This window comes from Adiantum capillus-veneris, chromosome 8 (genome assembly GCF_014529385.1).
Source record: "Adiantum capillus-veneris isolate H3 chromosome 8, ASM1452938v2, whole genome shotgun sequence".
Lineage (NCBI taxonomy): Eukaryota > Viridiplantae > Streptophyta > Polypodiopsida > Polypodiales > Pteridaceae > Adiantum > Adiantum capillus-veneris.
The window spans coordinates 71,052,098-71,072,909 of NC_140938.1; the positions used below are offsets into that span (position 1 = coordinate 71,052,098).

A 20,812-nucleotide genomic window follows, 5' to 3' on the forward strand; every position below is an offset into this window, starting at 1 on the left:
CTTAGGTCCTTTATTTGATAGAATATATTTACATGTAAAGAGGACCGTAATATTATAATTTTTTAAAATGTTTTTGTCTCCTAGCCCAATGATTCGCTCAATGATTTAATAAGAAATGTGATAAAAACTCTAATCGCACACACGTTTATTTACAATGAAAAAGCGAGCTTAGTCATTGTGCTAGGGTGTTTTTGTGGGGTGAAGTGGCTTCTTAAAATATTTTATGAGAGCCAAAAAAACGGCTATCATGACTTTGTCCCCCTACTTTTTTGAGGGCATAGAGTGTCTCCACCACCCTCTTCTCATTGGATGGCCTCTAATTAACCTTAATCCCAAAGGCCCCCTAGAGAGTTCATATTTTTTTCTAATGCTACAATACAATAGAGACGTGATGTTCATCCCATAGGGCTTGCACTTGAACTATTTTTTTAAAGAATTTTATCATCTGTATTGGCCACATCTTCCTCTTGTTGTTCTTCTTGCTCATTGTTTAGTAGATCTTCATTGTCAAGAGTCCTTGCATTCTCATGCTCTTCAAGGTTTTGACCACCTTCAACAATTGCAAGAGCTTCATAGCTATGGAAGATAGCATGCTCATTCTCTTCAAAGCCTTGATCGTGATTTTCATCTACGATAGCTTCAAAAGTACTATATTCAAGGATTTGACAATTCAAATTCGATTGAAGTTCGTTTGTGCTTGTAGGTACAATGGTTTCTTGACACCGTGAATCATGTATACTTTGAATGCCAAATACTGAGTTTCTTTCTCGATGTCTAGCCTCAGCATCTTGATGGGTGCTTGATGTGATGATGTTTGAGCAGTCTCAATCGTAGTAGTAGGTTGAGAGTTGGAGGTGGGATGCTCAAAATGTCCAATACTTATGCTTGGATGAAGATCCCCATTGCGATCGTGACGAAGGTGCTTGTAATATGTCCTCCTACTAACAAGCTCATACCCAAGAGATCTATGCTACACTTATAATTACATTGGCACCTATGTAGCCTTGTGTCTCTAGGCTCCATCTATTTGACACAAAAGTGGAACATAGAGTATATTTCAAATTTCTTATGTTTCCTCACTTAAAACCAACTTTGGTCAAATTAAAAAACAATAGTCTTTATTATTAACACAAAGTAAAGCATTGAGACATTACATCAAATCTTTCAAATTACATAAAATTTGTGACATCCATTTCTCATCTCAAAAAAAGAGAATAATAGCAGTCACTCAGAAATATTTTTCTAGAAGGAATAATAGATGAAAGTTCCTCCATTATTTGTAAGATAACATCTGCGCATACCAAACTGGACTCCCTGCGCCAATAGACTTTGTAGTAATCAACAAAACGCAGACTCTCTTTCAAAAGAAGGAGCTCTAGATTCCCATCCCACCCAACATGATCATCAATCCATATATGTAAAAAGGTGGTTTTTGGCTTAGATTGACCAAACACATAATAAGAACTCTCCTCCCACGGCTTCTCTATTTCTTGGGTTGCGATTAAAAACTTAGTTAGCTCAAGGACAACTTCCCGCCCAACTCCATCGAACAAGCCCGTAGATTAGAAGATGTACCTGCAAGGCCAAACTATTTTTCTAAGGTCAACAGTATCCCAAATGATGGAAGATTTGCTGTCTACCGTCATCTTTTTTTTTTTAAAAGATCACTCAAGTAAATTCTGGGTTTCATGTGTAATGCAAAAATCGCTATAGCTATAGCATTAGATATAGATAACGACTAAATAATGTTCGTAATGTTTATTGCAAGGCAGCAGATGCACGTACTAACAAATGATGCAAAGAGTCCCGATGCCTATAGCAGGAGGGACAAAGGATTTACCGACCGCAGGGACCGTATAAGGGAGGAAATGCTTTGCCCATAACGGGGAGACCCAATTAGGTTTGACTCAAAGTTTTCATGAGTCAAAGAATTCTTTTTGGTTTGTAGAATTTTAAAGACTCAATAGGCCGAGCCATGTGCATGTCCCCTAAAAGAATCACTTAGTGTTTTTAATCTTGATGAATTTGTGGGTCGTACATCTATGCTGAAGGACCCTACAGATCACTGAAACAAATTTTTGTCTCTCTCTTTAGCATGTTTTTTGTATGAAGACTTGGGTGTACTCTCTCTCTCTCTCTCTCTCTCTCTAACTTCAAATCAACCTATACCAAAGGTATATTGACTAACAAATCCATTGAGCTTGGGAGAGCTAGAAATTCACATCTACGAGAGCCACCATGACATTGATGGAGCTCAGCTAGAGAATCAAGACTATTCTAGCTAGCACAACAGGAGAGTCATTCAATACAACTATTTACAGAAACAGACATTGACGATGCTCTTTCAGGATTAATGGGACAACGCCCAAAGTCGGACATCCTTCGACACTCATGTTCATTTTAGCTTTCATTTTACTTTATATTATTTTATACCCAAACATTGTACTAAATCCACTAGGATTGTATCAATTTGGTCTCGCGGCTCATTTTGGCCTTTAAGACGTCTAATATAACATTTGATTTCATCTCTCTCTCTCTCTCTCTCTCTCTCTCTCTCTCTCTCTCTCTCTCTCTCCTCTCTCTCTCTCTCCCCCCCCCCCCCCCCCCACAAATGCCTCAAATAGCACTATATACAAAAGATTGTGAATAATAATCAATGCGGGAGACCAACCTTAATTAATATAAGCTTGATTAACTGGAAGCGCATGATTGAGCTGCAACCCTAATGAGGAGAAACTATGCTGGCACAAGCCTTGGCTAGTAGAGCACGCCCGACGTACTGAAGCAAAATGCAATTGGAGAGGTGCCATGTGCACTGGTGAGCTTCTACAGTCTCGCACGCAGCTGATGAAGCATGATGACTTTAGAGCTAAGGGCAACACAACTCGCGCAAAGGAGGAGGATGCACCTGAGGATTGTCGCAAGGGAGGAAGAGCGTCTGGCGGCAACACGCGTTGGATTTACAAGAACGCTGTTGCAGCAAGAACGAAGTACTTGCAAGTACAGAACTTAGGGCAAGTACAAGATAGGATAGAGAGAGGTCAAGAAAGATTAGAGAGAGAGAGAGAGAGAGAGAGAGAGAGAGAGAGAGAGAGAGAGAGAGAGAGAGAGAGAGAGAGAGAGAGAGAATTCCCGTCCTTTGGAGTTTGGTACCTGGAGAAACCAATTCTCTAGGTATCGAGAAAAGTCAAAGGAAGGGCAATCTAGGAAAATCCTACCTAGATGCCAACTTTCTATATAGAAAATAGATGGAAACTCCTTGTGTTGGTGGGCAATGCTGGCCCTCAACATCGACAACTTGGAGAACTTTTTTGTGTCACATATTTTTTTTTAATCTTGCCTCTCTTCTTTTCAATGAAGTATTGTTCTAAGTCAAAGCTAGCCATACATAGTAAGCAAGATCTTCTTGTTACACTCGAGTTGAAGGCTGTTTCTTTATCAGAATTGACTAGGTCAATTTCGAAGGTTTCCAAATCTTTTTTGTGAACAGTGAGTTTCGATACTCGTAATCGACATCGACACTTACTCCAAATCGACATCGACCCTTTATTTTGGTTTGACGACTTTGATATAGCAAGGCTAGTCGATTTTCTTTTGCAGTTGCTCATCGACAGTTTACTCTTTAGTTTTACCAGACGTTTTTTGCAACAAGGTACTCATCTTGTCTTGCTAGCACATCACGTTATGCCATGGATTCGGATGTTGACATGCATCATACTTTTGATTTTGAGAACCTTGTCCCAGTTCTACCTACTATTGTTCGGCAATTGGCCACTCTCATGGAGGGTGTCTGTGCGGAAACTGGGCCCGATGATAGCATTGAACTGCTTAACATACAAGAATTTAGGGCATTGCAAATATGTACGACTGTTTTAGAGTCCAATTTTGCATAGTTGAATGCGAATGTCTAATATGCTTGTGCAATTCATGCAACAATCAGGGCCAAGTTAATGAGCAGAGTAAGGTTTCTTTGATCCCCATGCCTGGTAGGAGCACCCTCGGGCTACAGAAACAAGGCTCCAATATGGAGGGGTTGCACCTTCTCTCCCAAAAAGAGGTGGATGACTTGTTAAAGAATACCAAGCCACCAATTTTTCGAGGAGAGGAAAAGGAGTGCAACAAAGATACTATGAATACATTCCTAAGCAAATGGGATGGTCTTCACGATCTTAGATGCACTCCAAATGCAGTCAAGGCACTGCAAACAAGTTTAACACTAGAGGGTGGATGTTGCTCAAGGAGAAGGGCATCATACCATAGACTTGGGCGGTCGTCGCCTCCAGAAAGAAATTTCTATCCACAAAAATGAAGCGGACCAAAATTGGTCTGCATGGAACAAGTGTTCTATGCGTCAGCATAAGAGATTGTTAAGTATATCTCGCAATATCGTGAAATGATTCTCAGGTTGCAGAGTTTAGACACCTTCCATCAAGTGCGTGGGTTCATACGTGGGTTAATGAGAGAAAGGAAGAAGGGGCATACTTTTTGATGACAAAAGCCAATTAGTTAATAGGACCTACCTAAAATCGGGTGACCTCTTGACCTCAAAAATGAAACTCCATGCAATTTTCAACGAGAAAAATGGATGGTGTCGTGAGCATCAAACCCCACAAGGAGTGACCAAAGAGCAAATTGTGAAGTCAAAGCTTATTCATTGAAACTCTATCGTCACAACTTATGCATTGCTGTTTTGGAGCCTTTATGTGAATGGGATGGAAGTGGAAAGGGCATCAAGTTTTCTTTTACCCATGCGTAGTCCAAACGAGCCCTAATATCATTAATATGTAATAGACCCAGTTCTTACTTCCATTTTTTTACCCATTCAAGAAGGACAAGTTGATAACGCCTCTTTAGTCTTCCTTCCTCCTCATTTGTGATGTCCATTGCCTACTACTAGCGTTGGGCACTGGCAAAAGTTTTAGTTTCTAACTGTGCCAGATAACTATGTCCGAGCCAAGATCATACGAGGCGTATTTAGCCGACAACATTCTCTCTCTCTCTCTCTCTCTCTCTCTCTCTCTCTCCATCTCCATGGGATAACACACTGCATTGCTTGTGTCACTGCACGTGCCCGTCACCATGGTATTACTTAACCTCACATGACCACGACAAAGGGCACAATTGACTTTGCAAAATCTGCAGCCTTAGTTACGGATAATTAAGGTTCGTGTGACCAGGCCCTTAGGTAGGCAAAATGGAGAGATTGAATCCTCTGGTAATCGTCGTCTCTCTCTCTCTCTCTCTCTTTTTGATGTGTGTGTGTGGCGGGCACGCAGTATCAAATGGAGCTACAAAAGGACTGTCTTCTAAGGGCTACACCGACGTTGATCTTTACACAATTTGTCAAGTCTTGCATCGCTTGAAATGCCTTTCTCATGTCAACAGTGGTTCAACAGAGAAAAGATGTCAATTTATGAGCTGACAGAGGTTTTCTTCAGAGGGATCTAGAGAAGCTCAGAGAGAGGATTGTCCATCGATTGGACCATGGCAGCAGCTTTGGTTAGAGGTAATTCTGTTGAAATGCATTTAGTCATCAGAAAATATCATTTCATGTACTTGAGGTAATCTTGAAATAAATTCTCGAGCATAAGGACGTCTAAATTGATGGGACAGAGTCTTGTAATCTTAGTGACTCTTTTGGCAAGAGATCACTCATATGAAGTTCTATATTAGAATTGTAATCTGTGCGTATGCTTCTTTTTGGGTTGGATCTGCAAGTAAAAGGTTGTGCAATGACATAGGGATTTGGTTATATCTCGGGGTGCTTCCCATCGTGGCTACAAGGTTCCAACCAATATCCATACCTACACGGGGGCAAGCACCCCGATATATAACCGTTACCTCAACAAGCACCCCGATATTTAACCATTGCCAATGACATAGCTGCATTTCTATGGATTTTGTAGTTGGATTGCCACTGACCAATTGTGGTCATGTTGCCATTTGGGTCGTTGTTGATCGACCTTGACTGGGATAGACCAAAATTTTTTGTTCTATGCCATGACCTTTGCATGCTCCTTGGGAGCAAAACAGGCTTCTTCTTGATCTCTATTTCTAATTCTAGAGGGAGGAAGTACTTATCAAACTTAGCTTAGAGTTGTGTCCATGTTTGCAATTGGCTGGCACCATGTGCCAACTGTAGACGGTGGGAACAGACATCAATCGGGAAGTTGCCAGAAGTTGGTAAAAACCAAACTCAATTACTGCGGTCACTGTACAAGAGACAGTCAGTCAGAGGCCTAGTCCGGCGGTTCTATATAGGACCCAGTATTCATTTTGCGAGTTACTCTTCCACTATCAGGGAGTCTAGTGTCTTGGAGCTCATTACGCTCTTGTACTCCTGCACTCTTTCATCATTAAGCCTAGAGCAGACTTTGGTTCATGCTGTTGTACTCCAGTTATACTGATCTGCATCAAAGTTACCTGGAACGGGAACGGGGGGACTCCAGAACGGTAGCGGAATGGGGAGGGGGAGACCGAAACGAAAACGTCAAAACGGTCCACTAAAAGACACTAAAATTAGGCTCAAAACAACCTATAAGTTAGTAAAGAACTACAAGCCAAGCTTCTAACATCTAGTTGCACAATTAGAATCATGTTTAGGCATGTTTCAACATGTCGCTTGTGCACAACATGTTGATTGAGAGAGAGGGGTGGAGCTTGAGAGAGGGATGCCCGCACGTTCCGATTCCGGAAGAACCGGAACGTTATACTTGTTCCTGGCACTTTTTCGGTGCCCTAAACCGGTTGGACACCGTTCCGATACGATTAGGGCCCGTTCCGCCCGTTCCCTGTTACTATGATCTGAATACATATTCTAGTTCTAGTTCTCATTTCAGTTCTAGTCTCGTACTTCATTCCGGTCTTTGTCTGTTCTGATATCTAAAATCTCTATCCGATTCTGCTTGCGTGATGTGAACTAACTCTAACTGATCAACTTAGAATAGCTATCCCAAGTGATCAGCTCATTCCATTTTGGCGATCATGGTGGCTTGGGGCTAAGTTGCTCCTGACAGAGGAACTATAACCGGCCTGTACAACATAGAGGGCGGTACAATTACTTGTTAACTTTACACAGAGCACTGTGAAGAAAAGAGAACAAAGTTGCGTCCAGCGACTAGAATGTCACTGCGCACACGAGATCGACACCCTGTAGGCCCCCAAACTGGTGCCCCTTTCGGTATTTCTTTATTCAATTAACAATTGACGATCCGAACACTTAGAACAAGCTCTCTCAAAATTGTCCAAACCTGGTGAGTCAAAGCCTCCAAGATTCCAAAAAAAGACTTGGCAAATAGGGTAGCGTCAAAACCCCGGTTCGGAGTAATGGTTGAGATCTTGTTCAAATCTTGGTCAATGCATTGGGAGTAGCAAAGGTAGTAGCTATCCCTTTGAATCTCTATGACGATCACACCGTGATCGATAACATTTGGTTTCTGTGTGTCCATGTCTTCTATAATAGGTACAGGTAACATCAGGTCGACTTTGCTAGGCAACGGTGCTGGGTTGTTCTTGCTAAGTAGATCCACCTGCTCTAAAACGGTATCAACCGCGAAATTTTTTGGAGAACTTGATTTTGAAGATACTAAAAATTGTGTAAAGCTGGTAGAAGATTCTCCAAAGTGGTAGCACAAGTAGATGATACAAGGGACTTGGAAAGAGTAGTAGACTATGAGAGACTATATATATATGTGTGTGAGTGTGTATGTATATATATATCTATATATAGATATAGATACACACACATACATATATGTGTGTCTGTTTGAGATAGATAGATAGATTGAATTATCGTAATGGAGGTCAGATATGATCTATGGGACCAAAAAACAAAGCATTATAGCACTTGCTTTCAAGTGAAGCGTAGATACATATCAGTTAAGGACTGCCATCAAGAGGATAATGAAAAAGAAAAAAGAGGATGAAACCTAAGGGGGCTCAAGTGAGGGGGGAGCTGATTTGGGAGTTCAAAACTCCTAGATGACGGTTGTCGCAGAAATGGCAGCGTGGACTTATTAAATTTACTATTTCACGTGGAAGTTTGCACGACAAAGAATTGAGAAAACAAAGCCGAAAATCGACATAGCACTAGGGACCAGAAGACGGGCTGGTCTCCCCCTAAGGAGATTCTTACTAATTTCTGAATTGTTACAAGCACGTGAACCCGAAACTGAATTTGTCCCAAATGCTTTTGTGATGCATAGAGATACTTGGTTTCATAAGCCTATTGGCTGAAATTCATCATACCTATAGCCGTAAGTGGCTACAATTGCTTCCTACTGGAATATTTTGCAGAAGAGAAGTTTCTGCAGTTATCTACTCGCGTAGGAGGCTCCCACACGAGTGCTTCTTGGCTGAAAATTGCCTCTAAACTTCATCGGAATGCTGAAATTTTGTATAGGCAGCCAATATTACACTTGTTTGAGTGCTTTTACTCCCCGCAAGGACGCACACAAGCCCTATGGTCTGCCGTGCACCTTTGCCGCAAGCTGTGTAGGTACTGTACCGTACGGATTCGTACTGTACGTTTTTTTTGGGGGGGCGTAGTGCTGTGGGTAATGTGTGGAAATAAACCCTATTGTGGCAGGAATTTTTGGTTTGCCCTTCTTTAGCCTTATCCCAACACCTAGTTTTGTAGACATTTTGACACAACTTGCATTTGTAGAGCACACACGAACGTCATTGCGGTGGTGAATATAGGAGGGCAAGCATGATCAGCAACTCGTATGAAAGCTTTGCCTTGGTTTATAGAATAGTGAACTAACATCCTTGTTGGAGTGATACTTATGGATTTTTTATCAAGTACAGACCGTATTGTAGGTTTTTGGCATTTACAAAAAAAAAACCTACGAATTTTACGTACCTAACAACTCTATCCATTTGGTACTACGTACAGGTCGTACCGAATATGTACCGTACCTTACGTACCTTACCACCTTGGCTCTGAGCAAGAGATGGCTTATGAGAGAGAGAAAGAGCTGAACTGAGCGTGGAGAGAGAGAGAGGGCTGAACTGAGTACGGAGAGAGAGAGAGATCTCTATGTCTGGGAAACTGTTGCAGAGTGTCACGAGAGGGGCACCACGTGCCAACGGAAAAGAATAGATTGAAAAGACTTTTAGCACTTCGATGCTAACAACTGAACTGAGAGAGAGAGAGAGAGAGAGAGCACACAACACGGAGTGGCGAAATTCCACCCAAGAGAGTATTGGCCCCAAACACCTTGGCGTCTCTCTCAGGATTTCTTTATATTGCTTCAATTGAGTACAATGCCAATACTCCAATCTCTACACCTTCACACTGAAGCATGCCATAGAATGAGCCCTTTGCACATATTTAAAGGCCCTTGGCCTTGAAAAGCAGCTACATGAAAAGCAGTTGAACTCAAAATCATTTGGCCCCAAAAGCACTAGCTGTCACTAACTGCTGACATGTCAAGTCATTGAAGAGCAGAGCCAACCTTCAGATCACGGCCGAGGGGCCTAAACCCTAAGAAGAAAAGAAATTGCGTTGACATGCTGACGTGGCAGCATGTACGGATTTCCGCGATTTGCGCTACTGACGTGGCAGTTGTATGGATTTTTGTAAATCACGCTGGTAGCTTTTGGGCATTGCTTTTGGACCATATGCTTTTGAGTTTGAAGGCTTTTCATGTAAACTGCTTTTGGGCCTAGGGCTTTTAAATATGAGGCCATGGGCTCATTCTCGGGCATGCTTCTTGCAGAAGGTGCAAAGCGTGGAGTATTGGCTTGTACTGTGTTGATGCAATATTAAGAAATACCGAAAAGGGCGCCAAGGTTTGGGGCCAATACTCTCTAGGGTGGAATCTGCCACTCCGTGTCGCGTCTCTCTCTCTCTCTCTCTCTCTCTCTCTCTCTCTCTCTCACACACACACACACACACACACACACACACACACATTTATATTGTTATTGAAGTGCTAAAAGTCTGTTCTTTTCTATTGGCACGTGATGCCCGTCTTGTGGCAATGGTATCAGAGCATCAAGCGTCCGAGGCTAAAATACTCCATGGTCCCCTTTGCATGGTGAGAGGGTGTAACCCTCCTACCCCTTGCCCCTCATTGGGTCTTCCTCCCACTGCTGTGTAGCACAAAGCAATGTATAATATATATGAAGCCCCCTTCATGTAGCTCTAGTTTGATCCACATAAAGCGAAACTGATGGCACAATCTCTAGATCTCGTGCCATGGTCTCTATTCTCCCTATACCTCTTAGCACAAGACTAACACCCCTCCTTATCCTCAAAAAAGTATACACTTACGGTGTAGGGATTTCCATACGAATTTCAAAACCGCGTACCCTTGACAGGGCCTGTTCAAAACTCACGTGTTTTAGCGAGGAGTGTGATGTAATGTCCAATCAGCTAAGGGATCCCTCCCTCCCTCATCTCCTCAAGGGGCCCTGGGTGTGTAAGACTTTCAAGCATGAGGCTGTATTTGATGGTCTTGCCATCAAGGATGACTGGATCGGTGTATAACTCTCTTTCCGTCTTTGCAGGCCTATAGGACTAGGCATGCACCACCGTCTGTGCTCTTATATGCATTTGTGTAAGGTCGTCATTAGAGAAGTTGGGGTCGCCTTCTCTAAAGTGCATTTTAGGACACTTTTTTGTATGAAAGAAATCTTCTTTGTGTTACTCAAAAATTGTTGTAAGAGCCCTCTTCTTGGTTGTCTTTCCAGACTCTCCAAAAGCTTTGCTAAAGGGGAGGTGCTCCTCTTCCTGTTAGCCAAGCTTCTCACATAGGGTCTTCCCATCTATTGGGGGAGTGGAGTCTTTTCTTGGGGATACTGGCAATGCAGATGTTGAGGCAGTAGGGTTGCTTCATCTTCCCTTCCTCCAAGATAGTGTGCACAATTTGCCATTCTTAAAGGTACAATACGTGAGGTTAGGGTACAAGACACGTATTCTTCGCTATTTTTGGATAAGGTACACAATGCATGGAAACGGAAAAAAATACATATAAATTGCACACGTCAAGACAACGTACTATCAATGAAAGCGATTACAATTACAATTTACTATTTATAGACCTACTATTGTTCATTATTTTGCTATCCTTTAGCCACGTCACTAGGTTTCAAATGATATTATCAAACTATAAGAAAGGATTCAAAGACTTGAGAGTATGACTATAACATTGCACTAGTTTAATTTTCAATTTTCAAAATGTCATTTCAGCAGAACTGATCTGTGGAAATGAACCGTATGAAGGGAGGGGTGTGCACATATATATGGAGAGGTCATGTGGTGGTTACAAGTTCTGCATAGATGGATTTTGTATCCATCCAAGTCCCCAAATGATGGCACATAGTTAATGCACTGATGTATCTGCATGACTCTTTTACAAGATAATTGGGTCATATAGGGAAGCTTTTTCTGGCCATTTCCATGTCTAAGGTTTCTTATATGAGCTTTTAACTCTTCAATGCACCTTCAAAATTGAAGGTTGTGTCAAATCATGCCAAAAATTGTTGAATTGCCATACTTCAGATCCAGTGTCATAGCGTGAGAACTGCAAAAGTGCAGGACGCCTTTAAACTCACATCTGCAAGGGACTGAAAAACTTCGGACGCTTGGGAAGCAATCACAACGGAAAGTACTTTGCAAGCGAGCAAAGAAATATGGCATTGGTTAGTTTCCTGACATCGCTTGAAACCTCTGATGCTCAAGCAAAGAGTAGTCAAAACTCCACAGGTCTTGTCCTGCAGAGTGTTTCAATGTTGCTGTAGCCTTCAAATGTGAAGGGCTTGGTTTGTGGGGCTTGGTCATGATTTCTATTGTGTCTATCTTCTTTGATGATTCACAAACTTCAGAGCAAAAGCAAAAATCAGCCAAAATGTTACAGCAAAGGCCACCAGTACTGCAACACACAGACCCAGTTGCTCATGACCGAACCCAAAAGACCTATGAATGAATTGAGCGACCGTTGTCTTTTGCCCCCCTGAAGCTAACAACATAGTGTTTACATCGCCAAGTTGGGAACCTACAAGCCCATGGAGGGTCCAGGCAACTGGGCAGATGTAGTAATACCAAGACCACCATGGCGGCATTCTCTGCACATACATAATGAAAGTGTGGCTTTAGATAAAAAACACAAGATAAGGTGCTTTGTCAAAATCCATTGATTCATAATTTAGCTCTTACAGGATGCGGGATGAGGAATCCAGAGAAAAGATTCCAAATGGAATAAAAAGCCGATGATACGACTGCTGCCATTTGCTGGGTTGGTGAGAGGCCAACAGCCATCATTCCATAGAAGGTAAAGTATGTGAACGTTAAAAACATGAATATCATGTAGTAAAAGAATTTTCCTGCCAGTTTTATTGTTGGTTAGCATCTACAACACAGTCAAAATGTTTGATTTACTAGAAATTGCTAATGTTATCAGAGTACCTGTAGTCCACTCAAAATGGATCATGGCATATGTAATGGTACCATATATTATCGTTTGCACAAAGATATAAGGTATCTCTATCAAGCCCTGAAACAAGAAAACAAAACTACAACACGAATGAGATTTTTGAAACTTATTTTCTACTTGGTCACCTTACTCTTGCTTGTCAGAAACCAGGCCTACCTGGGCAATGGCGTATGAAAGAGCATTATACATTCCTGCTGCACGCTCTCTGTAAAAAACCGAGCGCTCAACAGCAACGACAGGTTGCACCGAGGATGCATTGTTAACACCAAGAAACAAAACCGATGCGTAGAGAGCTCCCATAACATTGGCTACATCTTGTTGTGTTCCCCTGTCACAAACTCACCAATGAAACCTTGTAGATGATAATTTGTCCACCCACAAAAAGATGACGAGACAAACCTCCTTGAGCCCAAATTCCAAAAGATTGTGCCAAATAGGATTGCGCAAACTGTGGTAAAGAAAAACCGAACAACATTGTACTCTGGACTTCGCCAATATGTTATCTGTTGCTTCCATAGGCATGCCGACAGCTGTACCCAAGTCGTCTGAGAATAGGTCGTAGAGAATTCTAATTCTTTTTGGCCGATGGCTGGTACACTCAATTCATCTATCAAAGCTTCATTATTTCTGCATTGAATGTTCAAATGCACTCATATTTTAAGTCGTGCAATCCAAGGATGGTATGTAAAGAAGAGAAATTTGGTGTATGATACCTGTAGAGATTGGAGTTGACATATATCTCTGCAAGATCTTTTCCGATCTTCTCTTCAGAATAAGGTGTACTTATCTCAAGCATCCATGTGGCTGGATTTTGGCCCTCCTTGATTGGGGTCACCCCATCAATATCCTGCCGTAATTGTATACACAGGGTTACTCAAATAATCTTCGTCAAAGCGAAAAAGAAAAGAAAACAGCCCATTAAGTCGAAATAATTGATACTCCACCTGGAAATAATCTATCATTAAACTTGAATGTTGCCCAAGGGGTCCACCATAGATGATCTGTCCTCCACGTTTCATAAGTATAAGCTGCAGACACAAAAGCATGAGCCTTTAGATCACGGTGGAGCTTAAATGTTTAAAGAAGCCCGTTGCTTGGAGACACCTATTACAGACCAATACAATGCAAAGCTCATTATCATTTGAGAAAAGTTCAAAGAAGCTGCATGCTAGAAGTTCATAAGTTTTGGAGGCTTTTGGACAGATGCCGCTTACCTCATCGAACGCCTCAAAAATGTCTATACTGGGTTGGTGAATGGTACAGACAACAGTTCGTCCTGTGTTGACTGTGTTCCGAACAGTTCTCATGACTATTGCTGCTGCTCGAGCATCCAAACCTGATGTTGGCTCATCCATAAAAATTATTGATGGATTTGCAACTAGTTCTACAGCAATGGTCAGACGTTTGCGCTGCTCTGTTGAAAGGCCGGAAATGCCGGGTAGTCCAACCAATGCAGTCCGTAAAGCATCTAACTCAACCAACTTCATGATCTCTTCAACAAAAGCCTGAAATAACCCAGCACAAAAATGTAGCAAACATAAAGCAGAATTTAGTTTAATTATGTTATAAAGAGTTTCTTAATTGTTCCTGATAACCCAGTTTGTTATGTTCTTGGGTGCTTGGAATGTCTGTTAAGACATTTTTGCACTTTGCACCCTGATTCACTGAGAAAGGCTAAGTTTAGCCAACATGCTCTTCAAAAAATAGCTACATGAGGGACTGCGAGTAAACATAATACATACTTTTCTCGCTTTTTTTAACCATTTGTTGACATCTATCCAACATGCCACACTTCAGAGTGATGGTTCTGGCAGCTTAAATCATAATGCTGCCCCAAGTTGTCTTGGGAGATTCAGGAAACCCATGGAATTCTAACCTGATAGACGTGTGTGTAGCCATGGTGAAGGTGGGCTTCACTGGACTGCCAACCTATCCTTAAATTATGCCCTGACACAATGTGTGAAAAGAGCTTTAGTTTTTGGCCATAGGCTGGCAGAATGTTTGTGGAGCCAGCTTAATTTGTATAATAAAGGACGATAGGGAAAGCTGCCCAATCAAAATTTAGTCCAAAGCCTTCAGTACCAAAAGCCAAACTGGCCTATTAGACAAATCAAAGTGTACAACGGTCCATTGTCTCTTTGTATCATGGAAAAGAAGCAAGTGTAGCTAAGCTGATAAGATGTGCAAGGGCAATGGAATGTCATATAATATGCTACTTTGCATTGTGACGATCTGGGCAGGAGCTAGATATTTTATGTTGGTTGGTGACCTACATAGAAAGTTTTTTTTACCGGGTCATTGAGGGTAACAATGGACTTGCCATTTGCTCTGAGGGTGGGTTTTTGATATTTCCATGCAGCCTATGACCGTCTTGGAAGGAGTTCCACCTTCTCTCTTCAAGTCTTTTTCTTTTTTCTTTTTCCTTTTCGATGTTATCCATGCATCATCATTGTTTGGTCAAACAAGGGTAAAAGGGGCAGCTAAAAGGAAGACCTGTTGTTAAATGACTATCACTTGCCACCCATAAGGGGAAACGTTCATCACCTTCCTGTATTATATACCCCATAAAATTCCTTTTAACGTTTATTGAAAGATGAAAGTATAACATACCTCGCGTTCTTCATGGGCAGTCTCTTTGGGCAAGCGAAGCCATGAAGAGAATAGCAGAGATTCCTGGACTGTAAGCTGTGGAGAATGAATGTCAAACTGCTCAACATAACCCGTTACACGAGTAAAAGTTTCTTGTCTTTTAGGATAACCAGATATCCTAATGTCTCCCTCTACGTAACCACCAGTCTTCCTTCCAGCGAGCACATCCATGAGGGTTGTCTTACCAGCACCACTGACACCGACCAAAGCCGTCAGTACACCTGGTTTGAATGCACCACTCACGCTGCGAAGAAGCTGCAATCTTTGACCTTTTGCACTGCCGTTTCTCATCTCCTACAAGAATTTTGGCATGTTAAATTGGACTGTTACTTCAGTTACCACTTACCCAAGGGCCAGATTTCACTTACGGCTGGCATATCAACATAATAGCTGACAGTGTGGAATGTCAGAGAAAGTGGTTGAAAAGGTACAGTCATTCCTTTCACACCATTTACTCTACTTTGTTGCATACCAGTAGAGTTTGCCATGCTCTGCATCTGTATTCCCTGCATCTTATCCGCTAAAACAATGGATTTATATAAGTAAAAAATTCACTGGTCACTGATCATGCTTCATGGTTTCCCAAGAAAGTACCTGATTTTTCTGAGTTTTTCTCTGAACTTTTGGTGCTTTCCAGGCTTCCTTCAGTTAATACAGCTTGTGGTCTCTCCAACGCTGAAAGGCAACCACAATACTGTCATGTCATGATAATCTTTTGTAGTAAGAGTCGTAGATGCTCTGGTATAAAGCACACAATTTCTCTGAAAGGAACTTTAAAGACATTTTGTGGAACTTACGATTCAGGTAGCCAAGTGCCAGTGTCACCAGGAAATTGAATAGAAATGTATAGCCAAACAGTGCTCCAATGGCAAGCCAATACCAGTATCCCTCTGTTTGGAGCCCTCGTGATTCAAGAATAATCTCAGAAAGTTTCATTCCACCAGAAGTCAACTGCGTACAACATGAACAATCAGACTTTCCTTCACAGTAGAAAGCACCAGTAGAAGTTTTGTATAACTATGAGTTTGACAAAAATATGACCTTTTTCCATCTAGGAGCAAGAAACTCGTTAACCGCTATTGCATTTTGGGCATACGACAAAGGAGATATCCAAAACGCCCAAACCCACCATGGATGAATGTTGTCTGTAATTTAGCAGTTCAGTTGAAACATATATTTGAAAAGATTTCAATGATCAATTGGACAATATAAACAACACAGATTGTTTTTGAAAAGCTGTTATAAAAAGTGACAATTGTGTTGCTTTGAACCTTTTGAAAGGATGAATCCTCCAAGCAAAAACACAACGAGAAGTGCAAAAGACCCAAAGGTCTGAGCAATGACCATAGTTCTTCCCAAAGCACCAATAAGTCGAAACAGGCCGATAGCCATTTGATGCATCAAAAATAACAAAAACATGTACCTAAAAAACCTGCAAGGAAAACTCCATAGAATAAGATTGATTATGAGACAGAGATAGTGTAGAAACTTTGACTTATACGTATTTTAGAGGTCGCTGGCCATATAGAAAGTGATGCAGTATCAAACCTTCCAGCTTCAGGTGCCAAACCAACCGAGTAGTACACTATGCATGACCAGATGATTGATTCGACAAAGGAATATGGAATTCTTAAAATCCAACTTGGAATAGAATATGCCCATGATGGATAGAACAAATTGTCTCTTTGTTTGTAAAGTACAGGAAGTCTTGCAACTGTAAATGTCATCTCTGATAGGCCGTTAAACATCATATGTACCAAAGCGAAAAAGAGGGTGCTGAGGTATAGAAAGCCATTTGTTTCATCAGTCGGACTCAGTCTTGTGCGAAGGAAGAGAGTTGCGGTGATGAATGCCACGAATGCCACCTGTAAGGGTTTGCCAGATAGAACTCAGCAGCAGCAAGCATACAATATTTCTCCATTTTCCAACATGTTGCTTTACCTGACAGGTCCTGAAAGTGTACAGGAACCTATTGCGTGAAATAAGCAAAGCCTCCCTCTCAAAACACGCCTTGAAAAGCTCCCACTTTGGAAGAGCATATTTTTTCCTTACTAGTGCAGCAGGATGACTGTCAGATTTATTGAAGGATGTTTCCAGTTTTTTTTGAAGCTCAATTCCCTCCTCAAAGTTTGCAAAAGCTTGAGAAATTGCAGAAACAGGCATGAATTGGTAAGGCTTGGTCTTATCAGCCCAGTATTGTTCTTGGTCTTTTCTCGAAGTGACCTGTTTTTCAAACTTCCGTTGTCAGAAACAGGAATCAATCAGGAGCACAGAGTATATTTATAGATGATCCAGCTTTACCTCTTGCAAAAAATCAGCAATGCCCTTGCGAGGTGGAAGCTTAAATCCTAGAGACTCAAAAAACTCTAAGATTCTATCCCGTGGTCCAAGGTACACAATGTACCCTTCAGATAGGAGTACAATATCATCAAAAAGATTGAAAATTTCAGGTGCAGGCTGTAGTAGGGCCATTAAAACAGTTCCTTGCAGCAGGTGAACAAAGTTGCCAATGCATTTGACTATCTGGTAAGTGGTAGCGCTGTCGAGCCCTGTGGAAATCTCATCCATAAAGAGGGTTTTCTTGGGTCCAACTACCATTTCCCCTGACGAACAGTCATCCACATAATAGGATTAATCACCATGATGACATCACATAATATCATAATATACAAGCAGAAATACATTAAAAGTTCAAATCAACCTGTTGTCACCCTCTTCTTTTGCCCTCCAGAAACACCCCTTATCATATCACTCCCTACGATTGTGTCAGCACAAATTTCCAGTCCGAGAACCTTCATGATGTAATCAGTTGACAGGCTATGCTTTTTCCCCTCCACTGCCATTGCCTGCAAAAAGCAAATTAGACACGGAGTTCATGGTATCAATTATCTAAGCCAAAGAGACATGGGAACCTTCATAAAGGCATCGATTTGCGGATCAGGATGAATGCTCTGCTCCCTTTCTTTCTTAGCAAGTTCCAACATGATGTCTGCTTTGCCATCAAATGATTGTAAGTATGGCCATTCTATTTGTCAAAAGAACTGAAATTCCTTGAGAAAAAAACTCAAGAATCAGACCATATTTAAAGCCAACTCCTTGACATCGAGCAGCAAAATCCAGTGTTTCTCTCACGGTCAGTTCAGCAATATGTCTATCAAGCTGACTAATATATGAACAAGTTCTCTGAGGTATGAATTCTGATAAAGCATGGCCGTTGAAAGTGATTGTGCCCTTTGTCTGCAAGCAAACAAACTCAATGAGTGTAACACCTTCAAGTTTCTAATATCTACACACAGTTCCATTAAGTTTCTACTATTAAGTACTCTACATACAAAACTAAACTTGCATATAATAACCCAAGATTTTCCTGCCTCTAGTATGCAACCTTTCTGTTAAACGTTCTTGTTGCTTGCTATACCTATAAGCTACACACATTGTAGCTTCATTATGATGGAGGCGCAAAGTTAGAGATTACTGGGTAGCAATCCGTTAACAGCCTTATGCTAACAAAGCTTCTTAATTAGAATCATGACAAAACTCTCTAGTCTGCAAATGAGGTCCTAAGCTCTTGGTTGAAGAATGTTTCAGATGTCCAATAAATCTGAAATTCTAGTGCTGGCTAGCTCTCAAGCTACTACCAACATGAAAAAGGTGAGATAAAATTCATTTAAGCATCAAAGTACTGTTTAAAGAGGATAAGTTCGCCCAATGCGGTCCTAAGCTCTTGATTGAAGTAATGTTTTGGATGCATAAAGACCAAAATTCTAGTCCCAGCTAGCTCTCAAGTTACTACAAATATGAAAAAGGTGAGATATTGGCTTACTCGAAGGTCAGTTCTGAGTTTTCCAGCCAATGCAAGAAGCAAAGTCGATTTTCCTGCTCCCGGAGGCCCCAAAAGCAATGCCATTCTGAAATCATACAATCAGAGAACACGGTGAGACGCCTAGATGGAAAAGAAAGACCAGCTGAAAGAAAAGGGTTTTGACTTGTACAGACCTCCCAGGTCTGATGACTCCAGATACATTTCTTAAAATTGCCAAATCTCGCTTTTTGGAAGGTACAGCATTGATTGCTGCCAAGCAGTTCTATAAAATACGACCATTAAGAGCCATGCAAAGGAATGTCATAAAGTACAAGACAAATCTCATATTGAACATAGTCAAGAGAAGTCAGTTTTTACAACCTCCAAAATATCCCTCACAAAATTAATGAGAGTTGGCAGTGCGCGGCTTCCGGTATGAACATCTGCGTTCACTGAGAGGTTTTGAAACCGCACTTCCACAGTGGGAAGCTTTATTCCAACCCTGCTCATCCCAACTCACCAGTCAGTTTTTCTACTTTTGAGGAAATTTAGGGACAGTCAATGAGCATGATCAAAGACAGTCAATGATGCCATGTCAAGCATGACAACATTTTGGTTGTACCTATCAATTCTCTGTTTTAAGCGTTGCAAGAGTATTTCATTATCCTGGTCGGTGGTTGCAAATGCTTTTTCAAGTAAACGTAGCCGCTCTCCTTTTCCGAGGCGGCGCACATCAACTGGAAGCACCCTCTTATGACCCGCAAAACTGCTTTGTCCTCCTGATCGAGTCTGTTCAACCTCTGCTTGTACGTCATCCTCCAGCATGGCGGTGTAGATATGCTTGTAGCTTGGCAGCCTCTCCAATGCAGCCCATGTAAGAGCCTCTAGATCATCTTCCTCTGCCTCAACACTAGATCGCCGTGAAAATGGTGAGTCAGAATCTTGCCATACTCTTGAGCCACCTCGTCTCATTTCCAGCCATAAGTCCCCTTCTGGCACCGTGCTTACCATTTCCAGAAATTAGGATACGGTGAGCAGCGCCAGTTAGATGGAGACCACGATGTTTTCTTAGTAAATGAGCAGAAAACGTTTCCTTGTCCGCTTCTGCAGCTCTTCTTCACAAAGTGAGGGGTAGAAATGTTGATGTGAGAAGAGGCGTTTGTCTGTTTCGAACTATGCTTGCTGCACAAAAACTTTCCTTCTCCCCCTTCTGGTCGAGATGCAGAAAAATGGAATACCTCCTGGCTCTACGCAGATTCCGTCTAAGAAAACCAAAGAAGCTGATGATCGCAAGTCTCTACGTTTTCGGAAACAGATTGGCCGGTGCCGCTGCTGTTGCAGGACTCCAAAGGATAGCGCAAGGAAAAACTTCTGCCAACCGCCTTTGGATGATCCGCAGAAAAAAAATGTAGAAGACAACGGGGATTATATGCCAGCCTTCGCCGAGTGTTGTCGCGCACAGAGAGAGAGAGAGAGAGAGTCGAGAGAGGCGATGGTGATGGAGGTTAAATGGCGATGGAAAACACAGAGAGAAGCGAGGGCGTGGAGTGGAAGCCTTTTGACATAACGCCACCTTTGGGCGTGCAACACAGGCTAAATGATCTGAGCCGACAAAGGCCCTCCTAATATTTGTGTCGTTGGGTGTTGCATGCAACGAGCACACGTGAGCCCAACAATGTTTTTGAAAAAGCTATAACTGGAAAGTGCTTCCAGAAATCGCCTTTTTAGGCCCCCGCCCCCGCCGCGCTTATGAAGCTAGTGAGGTCATATCAGCTTGCGTCTGCCCTTCTCTTCGCCTTTGGGCAGTTTCACACGCAATGGCTACTCATACTACTACTACTACTACTGCTGGCAGCTACCTCGTTTTAGTATGAGTTTGATTTAGTTCGTATCGCTCTGGACCAAAGAGTGTTGGTGAGAT

General features: G+C 41.8%; 1 protein-coding gene and 1 long non-coding RNA gene across 4 annotated transcripts; one reads left to right on the plus strand and one right to left on the minus strand.

Moving 5' to 3' along the window:
* Window positions 1-4,917: 4,917 nt before the first annotated feature.
* LOC147452342 (uncharacterized) lies at window positions 4,918-15,862 on the plus strand. 3 transcript variants are annotated; one of them, XR_015188891.1, is made up of 3 exons: window positions 4,918-5,506; window positions 12,166-12,278; window positions 15,727-15,862. It is a non-coding gene; the product is annotated as an uncharacterized LOC147452342 (long non-coding RNA). The 3 variants fall into 3 exon arrangements; XR_015188892.1 differs by lacking the exon at window positions 15,727-15,862 and adding an exon at window positions 15,071-15,204; XR_015188890.1 differs by lacking the exon at window positions 15,727-15,862 and adding an exon at window positions 13,644-13,777.
* On the minus strand, window positions 11,146-20,536 carry ABCG31 (pleiotropic drug resistance 3). Its single transcript, XM_086518066.1, has 24 exons — window positions 19,514-20,536; window positions 19,273-19,393; window positions 19,086-19,174; window positions 18,913-18,997; window positions 18,167-18,326; window positions 18,002-18,078; window positions 17,791-17,935; window positions 17,391-17,692; window positions 17,031-17,312; window positions 16,638-16,954; window positions 16,361-16,521; window positions 16,131-16,234; window positions 15,887-16,040; window positions 15,684-15,764; window positions 15,458-15,609; window positions 15,051-15,383; window positions 13,655-13,945; window positions 13,385-13,468; window positions 13,154-13,287; window positions 12,840-13,067; window positions 12,597-12,768; window positions 12,413-12,500; window positions 12,164-12,330; window positions 11,146-12,072 (listed from the first exon to the last, which is right to left on the minus strand). The coding sequence occupies exons 1-24, from the start codon at window positions 19,900-19,902 to the stop codon at window positions 11,803-11,805; spliced, it is 4,386 nt and encodes a 1,461-aa protein (XP_086374192.1). The 5' UTR covers window positions 19,903-20,536; the 3' UTR covers window positions 11,146-11,802.
* Between the last annotated feature and the right edge of the window lie 276 nt (window positions 20,537-20,812).

Excerpts from the sequence above, each read along its gene's own strand:
- ABCG31 (XM_086518066.1), bottom strand. The coding sequence starts at position 19,902 with ATGGTAAGCACGGTGCCAGAAGGGGACTTATGGCTGGAAATGAGACGA. Across the intron at positions 19,394-19,513 it reads TTAAAACAGAGAATTGATAG|GGTTGGAATAAAGCTTCCCA; the intron begins GTACAACCAAAA and ends TGGGATGAGCAG. Across the intron at positions 16,041-16,130 it reads TTGCTCCTAGATGGAAAAAG|TTGACTTCTGGTGGAATGAA; the intron begins GTCATATTTTTG and ends TGTTGTACGCAG.